This window comes from Dendropsophus ebraccatus, chromosome 1 (assembly GCF_027789765.1).
Source record: "Dendropsophus ebraccatus isolate aDenEbr1 chromosome 1, aDenEbr1.pat, whole genome shotgun sequence".
Lineage (NCBI taxonomy): Eukaryota > Metazoa > Chordata > Amphibia > Anura > Hylidae > Dendropsophus > Dendropsophus ebraccatus.
Window position 1 is genome coordinate 19346486 of NC_091454.1, and position 14196 is coordinate 19360681.

Below are 14196 nucleotides of genomic sequence, written 5' to 3' on the forward strand. Positions count from 1 at the left end.
GCTTTCCTTTATGACCTGATCTGTTTAATCTGTTTCTGGCTTTGGCTTCAAATATTTGTGTAAATGGACCCTAAGGGCCCTATTCCACCGGACGATTATCGTTCAGATTATCGTTAAATCATTCGAATCTAAACGATAATCGTTCAGTTGAAATGCAGTTAACGATTAACGACCGAACGAGAAATCGTTGATCGCTTTATAAGACCTGGACCTATTCTTATCGTTGCTCGTTCGTAAAACGTTCGCATTGACTAAGACGTCACTTGGTCGTTCGCAGTAGATACGAACGCAATAGCGAAGAAAAAAAAACAAATCGCAAATACGATCATAAGTAACGATTATCGTTCCATGGAAATGAGTAAACGTTTTCAGGTCTTTCGCAATAGCAGTCGTTTGAGATTGTTAATGATTATGCGAACGATAATCGTCCAGTGGAATAGGGCCCTAAGGCTACAATCGGTACTGACACAATATGGCGCTTAGCAGTCACACTTGCTTATATAGTGAGTCCAAGTATTGGGAGATTATTATGGTTTAGAAGTGTTTATAGTACAAAGGATTTGACATGTCAGCCATGCATCTGGTTTGGTAGATATCTAGTCATGTGGCTCAGACATTGACTTAGGGCCCTATTCCACCGGACAATCATTCACATAATAGTCAACGATCTCAAACTACTGCTATTGCGAAAGACCTGAAAATGTTCACTCATTTCGATAGAACGATAATGATCGTATTTGCGATATTTTTCTTCGCTATTGCGATCGTATCTACTGCAAACGACCGAACGAAATCTTATTCAATGCAAACGTTTTGAGGAAAAAAAAAAAATAGGTCCAGGTCTTATAAAGCAATCAACAATTTCTCATTAATCGTTAACTGCATTTCAACTGAACGATTATCGTTTAGATTCAAACTATTTAACGATAGTCAGGTGGAATAGGGGCCTAACACGGTCGCTACCTATAAGTGGTGCGAGAAAACTTCCCTCCGAAGGAGCCAGTTTGCGATTTCATACATGGGCCCGTAGACTCCATATACCAGCTAATGGTATGTTTACACAGACAGATTTTTGAAGCCAAGCCAGGAACAGACCATAAACAAGGAACAGGTCATAAAGACTGAGATTTCTCCTTTTTTCAAATCCATTCCTCACTTTGGCTTCCAAAATCTGTCAGATAAATCTGTGTAAACGCACCATAAGTCTCTTCAGTGAGAACCATTACCCATCTCCCTCGGTATCAGTATGCATAAAAGGAAAGAACCCTAAAGGACATTTACACAGGTGGTACAGTGACATAGTGGCTACCTATAGTGGCCACTAGAGATATTTCTTCTCTATGAAACATGGCCCGCAAGACTCCATATATAAACTGGGTCTTTTCAATGAGAACCAGCACCCTTGCTCTGTAGTCGTTAGGGTAAGAACCCTGAAATAGCCATCTATAGATGGGCATCTCTGGTCATGTTACTGTGACTTAAGCCCATTTTAAGACAACTGCTAATTCTGTCCGTAGCTGCAGGTCCACATCTGTATGTGCTATGGCTGATATACCTGCTGCAATAAAAATAGCTGGTGAGCCGTAATACACTCCTCATTCCCTGTATTAGGTGTGCTAGAAAGACAATTTGCAGACTTTAGTAAGCGAAGACACCTAAACAAAGGCAATACAGCGGATACACCTGCACTCACAACTGACCAATCCTTTCAATAGGAATTACCAGCTCTGTCCACCATCACCCAAGACATCTTACTGCTATGTTCACACCTGGTGTCTATGTACGCCATAGTATGTCCTATTAGATTAAGACTAGTTTTGTACAGCACCATTAGGTGCCCATAGGTTTTATTCATGCCTCAGACCAGGTGAAGAGGGGGGGGTTAGAGCAGTGCTTCTCAATGCCAGTCCTCAACAGGTCATGTTTTGAGGATATCCCATACAATGAATACTGATGCACTGAATAAAGTTATATCTCCAGTGAAACATCACCTGTTGGTGGCCATGAGGACTGGAGTTGAGAAGCACTGGGTTAGGGTATCTACCAGACTATGTACAGATCTTCCCTCCTTTGCTGTGTACAAGCCCAATATAGTGAGGCAGTGTACAGTGGGTGCACAGAGTTATATGCCTCCCATAGAGTTCTATTGCAATCACATACAATCTTTGTAAAACTACAATTGCAGTATATTACACTGTACATGACCATATTGTAACCAACAGGCCACTATGGAGCCCCGGCCTACAGCCGCTTTCCTTTATCTGGCCATTTCTGCAATTCCCATAGTCTGTTAGGAAGTCACCACACATACAAACAGGAGTAAATCCCATACGTACAAGCTGGATCTACTGCTCCTCAACATGTCATTAGGATATAAGGGTATATACACATGCAGAAACTTTAACACATCTGCTGTCACTAAAGCCCTGGTAAGATGAATGGGTCACCAATGTAAGTTTGTTTTATACTTTATTACTTGTGCAAGATCTGCTACATGTGAACATATACTCAGTGTTGACCTATGGGTCTATTGCACTAATCTTTCCTGTTTGTAGAACAAGTCATTGTAGTTCTGGGTTGTGCTTACTAGGACACTGTACAGTACATACAGGTCTTACATTACACTCCGGCCCAGCTGGCCCTATGCTGAACCCCCTTCAGTTTATGGGTCTACAACACCAAAGAAAAAGCTGCAACAGCAAGTTGTTCAGTAGCCGATTTTATTCCGACAACTATTGTTACTCTAGAAACCAGTATACAACAAATCCATTAGTGATGAAGGCATGATGTGCGGTGAGACGACATTTACAGGTCTTTGAGGTCTTTCTGGATGTCCCACAGGGTGTCTGCGCTCTTCTTCAGCTGAGCCACCTCGGAGTCTGTCAGTTTCTGGTTCACCACCTGGACGAGTCCTTGGCCGTTCAGGACGCAGGGGAGACTGAGGAAGACTTCATTGTCGATGCCGTAGTAGTTCTGCGGGGAGAAGACAATTTGTTCTGACTGTTTCAAATTGAGCATCAACCATAACAGAAGTAGAAGCCTATATTCCCTTTAGCTCTGGTGATTTTGTTGCCCGACATTAAAGCCACATTGGGTACGTATTTATGGTCTATGGCTCCATTTACATAACATTAGGAAATCTGATATTCGTGGGATTCTCCATGCAGATTCACACTCTTGGAGTAAAAGGGGTATCCCAAGATCAAACATTAACCCTCATATATAGGAGAGAGTCATAACCAGATTGGGAGTGTCAGGAGAACAAGGGGATCACACTGGGTCCCAGTCCGAAGGCCCAACCATCGTTCTAGCCAGAAAGAAGCACATGGACAGGCTTCACTACCACCCCAGTCAACCTGACTGATCGCAGGAACCCAACTTGTGTAGTCAGCCAGGGAATAAAGAGCACAACCTTGTGCTTCCTCTGGTTACAACTCAGGGATCACTATGGTCACAGGACTAGGTACTTCACACAGCCAGATATGGAGCAGTGCAAGGACCCATTGGTGAAATCAGTGCTTTCAAGGCACAAGTGATCATTTGTGTGGCCGTTGAAATATACTGCCATTGGTCACACAAGTTGATGTGCAGCTAATAGCAAGAAGTTTTGACACCACACAAGATGTGGTCTGCTGAGGATTGGGAGTTTTCCCTGCTTCTCAACCGATTGATGCCATGTTTATATACAGGCAATGCCATGTTTATATACAGGCAAAACAAGAGTTTCTAGTAACGTTCTTGCCGATTTAAAGCCTGCATGAAATGGAGTTAAAGGTTTAATATAAGATTAGCCCTTCTTACCTTCACCATTGTGGAGACAGGATGTACTCTAGACAGGTTCTTGGTCATGGATTCCGACAGGTCGGCTACGCTCATGCCGATGGCCCAGTTGGTGTATCCCTTAAGCTTGATTACTTCATAGGCGCTGCAATCATACAAGAAATTATGGTCTGATATATTAAGTAGACTTCCCATCCAGTTTCATCAGGAAGTTAGTGACTAACCTACGCTAGGAGCAAGGTTTATGTTCTATACCTCCTAACCTGCATTAAATAGGTCCATAATGAGGGGAGGGGAATCCTTGCATATATATGTCTCTTCTGTAACTCCTTACCTGTCGACCACCTGCTTGTGAACATCCTTCCAGTTCTCTGGGTCCTTTTCTGTTCCAATATCAGGGTTAAGGGACTGAAGGGAGACACCGGCCACATTGACTCCACTCCAGACAGGAACTGCAGAACAAGAGCATCAAGTCACGACTCAATTGTGTATTATAGCTGGGATACTTGCCGATCACGTAGTCACTCACCACTGGAGTCTCCATGTTCTCCCAGGATGTAACCATGGCAACTGCTGGTGGCGATGCCGAGCTTCTGGGAAATTATATAGCGAAACCTTGCAGAGTCCAGATTGGTTCCACTTCCGATGACACGGTTCTGGGGCAGACCGCTCAGCTTCCATGTCACGTAGGTCATGATGTCAACTAGAGGAAAATGGCCATATGTTTATCAAGGCTTATAAAACACAGCTTTCTTTCAGAAACAGCACCACTAGTCCTCAGGTTGGTTATGTAATTGCACCTCAGTTCAGTTGACGTGAATAGCGCTTAAAGGGGTTATCCAGTGCTACAAAAACATGGCCACTTTCTTTCAGAGACAACAACTCTCCAGTTCAGGTACAGTTTGCAATTAAGCTCCATTCACTTCAATGGAACTGAGCAGCAAAACCCCACCCAAGCTGGAGACAAGAGTGGTGCTGTCTCTGGAAGAAAGTGGCCATGTTTTTGTAGCGCTGGATAACCCCTTTAATTCCTATACCACACAACCTGAGGACAGGGGGTGATGCCGATTTTATTGCAAGTAGCTGAGTTTTTCCCCCCCAATTCTAGACAACCCCTTTAAGACACCAAAATAGTCTAGTTTTTGTTACCTGGATTGGACACTACAATGATTGTGGCATCAGGACTGTATTTCACAACCTGTGGAATGATGAACTTGAAGACATTGACGTTTCTCTGGACCAAGTTGAGACGACTCTCCCCTTCCTGTTGTCTGACGCCACCGGTGACCACCACAATCCTGGAATTTGCTGTTACGGAATAGTCTGCAGAGCGATGTAGGATACATTAGCATATGGCACCCTATAGTCTTAATCATGGGTTTCAAACTCCAGGCCCTCCAGCTGTTACAAAACTACAATCCCCATGATGCCTGGACAGCCAACAGCTTTGGCTGACCAGGCATGATGGGAATTGTAGTTTTGTAACAGGTGGAGGGCCTGAGTGACACCCATGACTCGTAAAGCTCCTTGTCCAACAGATACACAGGCTTAAATCATGGCCCCCCCCGACTTTCAGCCGCACTCCTCACCTTTGTCTGCAACAATTGTTGGCGTTTTAAGGAACAAGCTTCCATGTTGCAGATCCAGCATCTCACCCCTCAGCTTGTCTTCCAAGATGTCAACCAAGGCCAGCTCATCGGCAAGATCCTGTTCAAGAAACAAGCGGTCATTGACACCATGCAGAGTTGGAAAGGGACGGACTGTGCTACGCAGTTGCTTTATTAGTCTTGACTAGAAGTGCAGCTGATTTTTTTCTAAGCCCCAGTTCACACTGAGCAAAACGGTGGAATTCTGCAGTGGAGCTCTCCGTTGCGCTCAGTGTCCTGCAGAATCTAAGAACGCGCCCATAGGGATGCTGCAGGACTCCCACCATTTTTGCTCAGTGTGAACTGGGCCTAAGGGTATGTTCACACTGAGAAGTAGGTGAGGAATTGGAGAAAATTTTCTCTTGTATTGGCATGTAATTTCCAAGCCCTAATGACTTCCCATCGCAGACAGTCATTTTTGCCCCCCCTACCAGTCCAACACCATTGCTTTACTGCTGCCCCATTTGCTGTATGCAGCTTTAGGCCAGCAGAGAGCACTATCACTCCAGCAGCTCCCATTGTTATGCTTGAGGCCATTGTTCCTCTCTGCTTATGCGGAAAGGGATTGCAGAAGGTCATCTGTGCGGGAAGCGGTCACGCGCTGTGTGAGTGCGGCTATATTTGGCACATACCTTCTGGAGGATGCTGATGGCACATGCCATGCCGACCTGCCCGACACCTACGACTGTTATCTTGTTCCTTGGAGCAGCGGTCTTCTCGCTGGTGGTGCTGCTCAGCAGTTTTTCAGCTACGGTTGCCATGGTTACTAGACAAAAAAAAAAGTTTGTTAAAAAGCAAATTTAAAAACTAATTGCCCGACAGTCACCCCGATCCGACCCTACTCAGGCATTGTTCACATGTGTCAAATGGAAGCTACTATGCAGATGTGTTCGTGTTCTAAAACTAAGCTTTGCCATTTTTGAGAGCTCTGCTTGCAGTCAGTGAATGGAGACCAGAACTGAAGCAGGCTAAGGCTGGGTTCACACCACTACATTTTAGCAGTTCCTGTTTTATGCAAATGAAAGTGCGCACATCCAATTTTTTCCATTAAAAAAAGCGGATCAAAACGGACCTGTTTTTTTAAACTGACATAAAAAGGTTGACTGTTTATGTATGTTAAAAAGGTTTTTTTTTATAATTGCATTAAATGGAAAAATGGACGCACGCCCACCAGTTTTTGGAAAAAAATTTTTTTGCAGAAATGTAGTGTGAAACCGGCCTAAGACAGTGTTCAGAGATGTGCCATGTTTCTGATAATCCCAGCAATATTACACGGTCATTGGTGAACACATAGCAGTGTGGTATTGACTGCATATGTCCCCCACACCCCCAGCCACAAGGTGTACATGTTCCACAGCTTCATTCGTGGTCTAGTCAGCTGCCGAGATAGCCAAGCATTGTTCTTGGCCATCTTCAGCAGCTCCATAGACAACGAATGAAGCTGTGGGACATGGGGAACTTGCAGTTCCTGTTAAAACAATGCCTGAGGGCCCATTCAGGATCTTAGGGCAGGGATGGGGAACCTTTGGCCCTCTGGCCGTCCAGGCACAATGGAAATTGAAGCTGGAGGGCTGAAGGTTCCCCATCTTAGGGGATGTATCAGAGTGTAGGGTTCTGACTGCTGGCACCCCCTATGGATCGGAATAAGCAGTCCAGTTCTGTACCCCCTATTAAACACTTGTGGCATATGAAGGATGGGCCATCATCAGCCTGGCAGTGGTCCATCTAACAGCACCCCTTGTGTACAATTAATCAATGGCATCTCCTGTTTGCAGTAACAAAACGATTTGCGGTATTTAAAGGGGTTATCCAGTGCTACAAAAACATGGCCACTTTTTTTCAGAGACAGCACAACTCTTGTCTCCAGTTCAGGAGCGGTTTGCAATTAAGCTCCATTCAGTTCAATGGAACCGAGCAATAAACCTGGAGACAAGAGTGGGGCCGTCTCTGGAAGAAAGTGGCGATGTTTTTTGTAGCGCTTGATAACCCCTTTAAGTTAACAGGACATCGCTGTAGTAACCTTCACCACTACAACTAGTATGGCAACACATCATATCCTATTAGAGGCAGAGCACCACAGCCCGTCCAGACATCTGACTGGTGGGGGTGCTGGGAGTCAGACCATTATGGTGCGTTACACAGATTTGACAGATTTTGAAAGCCAAAGCCAGGAACGGATTTGAAAAGAGGAGAGATCTCAGTCTTTCCTTTATGACCTAATCCCTGTTTATAGTCTGTTCCTGGCTTTGGCTTCTAAGATCTGTCAGATAAATCTGTGTAAACGCACCATTAGTCTATCCTGAGGCTAGGCCACTATCATTTAACTTATCTGACATAGGTGAAGGGTTCATCTTATGGATGCAGCCAATAAGGCTTCCATTCACTGACAGCTAACAGATCAGCTATAGGAGTATACAAGTTACAAAACAAATAGGTTTATTCACATTATAGATTTTGTAAGACCTTAACACCCCCTTCCCGGCCAGGGACACCCCAAATCTATATAGCGCCTCCAGTGTCAGGAGATTGAAGTCTGACATTGTGAATGGTGCAGATATTCAGAACCAATACACATTGACACAGATTCCATCTCAGGTTCAATACACTTAGAGGGGTGGGTGGTGTTACACAAAACTAGTTTCTAGTCATTCTTGAAGCACGTTAAGACGTCACGTCTCATGCATTTCCCATTATGTGATGGGGGAAGTACTCAGATTTCCATTAACGTAATCTACACAGTAATTCATAGAAGTCACCATGTGCCCCCCCCCCCTCTCATCTAGCAGAGCTCCGTACGTGCCTCCAGACTTACATCTAATGGCAGCAGCGCAGACTACGCTAATACTACATGGGTGTCAGATTTCCATGTCAGGTGTATGGCATCGGATCAGAGTTCCCCTCGAAAGTAGTGGAAAGTATTTTATTTTGAATGGGTGTTAGTATATGTAACAGGAGGAGGGTATTCACATAGAGCAATAATCTAGGCCTCAAGTCAAATGCATTTACCTAGAAAACTGGTTGAAACGCTCAGTCTTATGCAAAACTACAACTCCCATCATGCCCTGACAGCCAAAGGCTGTCAGGGCATGATGAGAGTTGTAGTTTTGCAACATAGCATGTCCGTATTATTCCCTAGAATACTTATACAATATGCTTAATATTAAAAATTATACGAGATAGGAGTCACTTTTTACAAAATCATCTTCTGAAGCTCCCATTAAAATCAATGGCTTGCCCCCCCCCCCTGAAGATCATGGTTGTGAGAAACCTGTAGGGCAACACATTTAAGGAGGTATTCCCACATTATAAAGACCAAACACTTTAACCCATAACCAACATTTAGTCAAGGACTGCATCATAAACTAGACTGCTTTGAACACACCCCAACAAGCAAACTAAACTTTCCCCCCTAGTTACAGTATCAGGCAGCACGGCCATCTCTACGTGTATAGGAAATTCTTACTTTTGATCGCGAACGTCTCATTTCCTGCTTAGTAATCGTTCCAGTAACCAAGACGCGGTTATGAAATAGTTAACCTATAGGGAGCACATGCATCTATCATACCCGGGAGCCAATATATTGTATATGGCACATTCTGGATTTAAAGGGCAAGGCGCACAGGTCTGCATCATGCTCTTTAAATGCAGGCGTGGAGACCTGGCAGACGTCCAGCTCACGTCGTACGATAGAAGAGGCCTGATATAGCACGAGGTGTGTAGTGATAACAAAGGGTTATACAACATCCTGATCACTACAGGGTTAAGAGAACGCATCGCTCTGTGCAAGATGGGAAGTCGTCTGTGTAACCAGTGATGTGGCGGAGAGATGCCAAGGAAGCTGAGCCTAGGGATCCCTGCCAGGGCCAACAAGGGCGGCCTGGTCCTCTCACTAGGATACAAGTATATAGAAAGAGGATGAGGGCTTAACCCCTTCACCGCCAAGTGCAATAGTCATAAGACCGGCCTATACCCTGGCTTACCGGAGCAGGGAGCACAATGACATAATGGCAGATTACATACGTGACTTAAGGCCGGGGAAGTCTGCTGCTTCTACGAGGCGTCTGCTGTCAGAGTGAGGCAGAGGAGTGGCTACAGCCTTGTTACTTCAGTCAGCCAGACTACATCACTACAGCTACAGACACACCCCATCACCTCACTCAATCCCCTCCAAGGACAGCTCTGCAAGGGCATCCTAGGCCCGGCCCTTCTTTCATATACGCCTCCCGAGCCTTAAATTTTTTCCAAGGCCGTACAGGAGCCCATTGTCAGAAGAAGGTCCCGTCTTTTAGGCAGACAAGGGTTAACCATGGAGGGAGAAGAGAACATGTTCTAGAGTGAATATATGCACAGACTACAATTACTATCTGGCCGGGAATGATGGGAATAGTAGTTTTGCAGCAGCTGGAGGGCCAAAGGTTCCCCATCCCTTGCTATACAGAGTCCATACAATATAATACACATAGAAGCAGCATTACTCAGTTTATACAGTCTCCACTATTAAGGGTACATTCACACTTACCAGATCCGCAGCATATTTCATTTAAATAACCGAACACAGCATCAAATCTGCTGCAGAGCCTGTAGGTGTGAACACAGCCTAAAGGTCATAAGCAACTCTACTCCATCACTATGGGATGCAACAGGCTGCATTCATCTAGTTGGACTTGTTTTCTATGGTATGGGTATAGATGTAGCAGAGCTGTGTGTGATAGCTTAGACCATTGTCTTAAGAAAAAAAAAAATAGCTGCTTTTATGCTGAAACAGCACCCCCTCATCCTCAGTTTGTGTGAGGTATTGCAGGTCTGGCAATGTGAATGGAATTGTAATACCCAATACAGACCAAAAAGTAGCAATTTAATTTTTTTTTTTTAAACATGGATAACCCCTTTAAAGTGACTGTACCAGCAGACCCAGGCAGAAGCACTGGAGACAGGCCAACCCACCCTTAGCAGGAGGAAACCCTAGCCCCTTTATGATAGGGTTCCATTGATTTTAATGGAGTCACATCATGCTGAGGGAGCCATTGATAGTGATAAGTGAACCTAAGTAGTGGTACAAGTATAGGGTATATAGGTTGTATACTACAAATACCTAGTCAGCTAGTGAGTGCCCCACAGCTCCTCCACAGGTGAAGTTAGGTACTGCAGTTGAAGTCCATATGAACATACTAAAGCCTCCAGAGTAGCAGACACAATGTACATTCAGTCTGATCTATAGATGAGCAGGGGGGCCCCACTATACTAACCCAGAGCATAAGTACTACTTACTTTAGATGTAAAAGAGACAAAATAAACCACAAGCACTACATACCTTCCAGCTACTCCTAGCACCACTTCTGCTGTCCAAGGCTCAGGGGGTGAATGGCTGTAGGAACCAGACCCGGCTATTTATCTGATCAGTAATTCTAATCAGATGTCAGCTGACGATCAGAGAGATCTGAGGAGGATTTAAAGGAACACTCCAAGTAAAACTCATCCTTGAGATTTGGACCCTATTAAAAAGATGGACCCCGTGTAGCCTGTACATTCACACTGACTATTACAGCACAGTCCTTTTTACACAGCTGCATGTTAGTATCTATATCATACCCATAATGGACGCTCATCATAGCGCATTATTAGCTTATATATCACTAGATTACTCCGTTCAGCCATTGAAATGAATGACCCCCACTTCTACTAAACTTATTACTTGTCTCCATAACATGTTAGAAGTTTTGTTAAAGGGTTTATCCTGGATTAGCTAAAAAAACAAACAAAACACAGCTACTTTTTGGCAAAAACAGCGCCACCCCTGTCCTCAGGTTGTGTGCGGTATTACAACTTGGCTCCATTCACTTCAATGGAACTGAGGTGCCAAACCAACACCCAAACAGGTGTATCTGCATGTTTTTCTAAGCCTGAATAATCCCTTTAAAGTTTCGGTGCAAAGTATTAACCTATTACAACCGTCTGATATTGGACATAGAACTTTTAGAGGTTTTTTTTAATTATTTTTTTTATGTGGATTACATGCAGATCCAGATGAATCTACATCACTTTGATTTCAATTAGAAAATGTATAACTGCATTAAAAAATCCCTTTAAATTCAATGAGACAATAAAATAATGCATGTATCCACTGATCTGTGATGAGAACACACCAGTCGACCTCAGGTTACAGCATGTTTCCCAGATAGCATGATCTTCTGGGTCACCTTGTCACATAACCGCATAGCAGTGGCAGCAGCATAGAGTCACCTGGCAGCAGCATAAAGTCACCTGGCTGTATCTGTCACCTTCACCGGCTCAGGATGAGAAGTTACTAGAGTGCACTGGGCAGGCTGATCACTTTGTATGCAGTTTTGCAGCAGTTAGGCTGGGTTCACACTGCGTTTTTGCAATCCGTTTTTTTTCTTTTCAAAAAACGGATGAAAACGGATTGCAAAAAACGGATACATTTGTGTGCATCCATTTTGATCAGGGCATGATTGGAGTTGTAGTTTTGCAACATAGCATGTCCGTATTATTCCCTAGAATGCAATGTGCTTATTAAAAGTTATCAGATAGGAACCACAGAAGTCACTTTTTGCTAAATTATCTTCTGAAGCTCCCATTGAAATCAATGGCTTGCCCCCCCGATGATCATGGTTGTGAGAAACCTGCAGGGCAACACATTTAAGGAGGTATTCCCACATTATAAAGACCAAACACTTTAACCCATAACCAACATATCTTCCAGGACTGCATCATGTGTGTGAACACACCCCAACGGGCAAACTAAACTCGTCTCCACGTGTATGGAAAATTCTTACTTTTGATCTCAAACGTCTCATTTCCTGCTTAGTAGTAGTTCCAGTAACCAGACGCGGTTAGGAAATAGTTAACCTATAGGGAGCACATGCATCTATCATATCCGGGAGCCATTATATAGATGATATATGGCACATTCTGGATTTAAAGGGCAAGGCGCACAAGTCTGCATCGTGCTCTTTAAACGCAGGTGTGGAGACCTGGCAGAAGTCCAGCTCACGGCGTACAATAGAAGAGGCCTGTGCACAAGGTGTGAAGTGATAACAAAGGGTTACACAACATCCTGATCACTACAGGGTTAACAGAACGCATCGCTCAGTGCAAGATGTGAAGTCGTCCGTGTAACCAGTGATGCGGCGGAGCGATGCCAAGGAAGCTGAGCCTAGGGATCCCTGCCAGGGCCAACAAGGGCGGCCTGGTCCTCTCACTAGGATACACGTATATCCTGCGTTTTTGCAATCCGTTTTTTTCATCCGTTTTTTGCAAAAAAACAGATGAAAAAAACGGATGCATTTGTGTGCATCCATTTTGATCCGTTTTTCCATTGACTTTCATTATAAAAAAAAAAAAAAAACGGATCAAAATGAATCCTTTTTTTTTTACGGACACAAAAACGTTGCTGACACAATTTTTTTGTCCATAAAAAAACAGATCCGGATTGCAAAAATGCAGTGTGAACCCAGCCTTAGTGGAGCTAATCCCGACAGGGTTCCCCTTTTCTATATAGGGTACTGGCTAATTTCCACTAGGCTGGGGCTCCGTGTATACACAAGGTCCTCACTTAAGGCTACACAGTGACTTTGGCAATGGCACAGGCTGCACAGCCAAAGATCATACTACATAAGTTGCATTCTAGAACTCACTATAAATATATATATATATATATATATATATATAAATGTATATTACATCGATATCATCTATATGGATTGTTGATACACCCAGTTTAGCAGTGTTGTATGAGTGTAAAAAAGAAGTCTGATCTATAGATTATTTAGTGTTGCATGTCACATTCATAGACTTGTAGTCATACATCATATAGGGGAGATTTATAAAACATGGTGGGAGATTTATCAAACTCGGTGTAAAGTGAAAGGGGTTCAGTTGCCCCTAGCAACCAATCAGATTCCACCTTTCATTTTCCAAAGAGTCTGTGAGGAATGAAAGGTGGAATCTGATTGGTTGCTAGGGGCAACTGGGCCAGTTTCACTTTACACCATGTTTGATAAATCTCCCCCATAGTCTTGTTGGCTCTTTCCAGAACACAAGCTTAGAGCTGAATTGCCCTATCACCATAGGCTGCTCCCGTTTGCCTAACAGGCTCTGAGCCCTTTCCAGGTAAGGCTATGTTACCACGCTGTAAAAACAACAGGCTTTCCGCTATGAGTGGTCGTTGTTTAACGCTACCTTTGTCCGGATTTGATGATCATGATCATTGATTCCGGACATAGGAGAGTTAAACAATGGCCGGTCACGGCGGAACGTCCTGTGTGAACATAGCCTTACCTGGTACTAAAACTAGTCCAGAACTACAGTCTAGCATGGATTGTTATGGTGCAATGTGGGACGTTGTGCATGAAGATTTACTGTGAAAAAGTGCAGAGCAGATGGAGTAATGTTAGATTGCTTACTAACTGTGAATCCCCTGGAAAATGTGTCTAAAGTATAACAGATTTATGATGCCAGTAGTTTTCATAGAGGACAGTGGGCTGTGGCAAATACAAAAATAGGTGCCTTTCAGAAGCTGCTTGACACCTTTTCCCTTAAGATGCCCATAAACATTACATGAACTTTGACCTAACCTGCTGATTCCTGTAGGACGAGCCAACTATCTAATGTATATGGGTTGTCCTGACCCTCCAAAGGCAGCAAATGTTACGGTAAATAAAAATTGCCATGTCACATTCAGTGCCCAACTCTCAGAGGAAATAATCTGCCAATAGAGGAGTGTGCAAGTATACGGTGGGTAAAAAGAGAT

At 43.9% G+C, this 14196-nt stretch overlaps 1 protein-coding gene across 1 annotated transcript; it reads right to left on the reverse strand.

Annotated features, from left to right (window-relative positions):
• Positions 1-2703: 2703 nt before the first annotated feature.
• Positions 2704-9554, reverse strand: LDHB (lactate dehydrogenase B). The gene is made up of 8 exons (XM_069968600.1): positions 9447-9554; positions 6059-6192; positions 5370-5487; positions 4930-5103; positions 4310-4483; positions 4115-4232; positions 3802-3925; positions 2704-2973 (listed from the first exon to the last, which is right to left on the reverse strand). The coding sequence occupies exons 2-8, from the start codon at positions 6185-6187 to the stop codon at positions 2806-2808; spliced, it is 1005 nt and encodes a 334-aa protein (XP_069824701.1). The 5' UTR covers positions 6188-6192; positions 9447-9554; the 3' UTR covers positions 2704-2805.
• Positions 9555-14196: the final 4642 nt, after the last annotated feature.

What these genes read in the sequence shown, in the direction of transcription:
- LDHB (XM_069968600.1), bottom strand. Translation starts at nt 6,187, where the DNA reads ATGGCAACCGTAGCTGAAAAACTGCTGAGCAGCACCACCAGCGAGAAG. An exon ending in AACAATTGTTGCAGACAAAG is followed by an intron (nt 5,104 to 5,369) that starts GTGAGGAGTGCG and finishes ATCGCTCTGCAG; the next exon opens with ACTATTCCGTAACAGCAAAT. An exon ending in CACAAGCAGGTGGTCGACAG is followed by an intron (nt 3,926 to 4,114) that starts GTAAGGAGTTAC and finishes GTATGATTGCAG; the next exon opens with CGCCTATGAAGTAATCAAGC.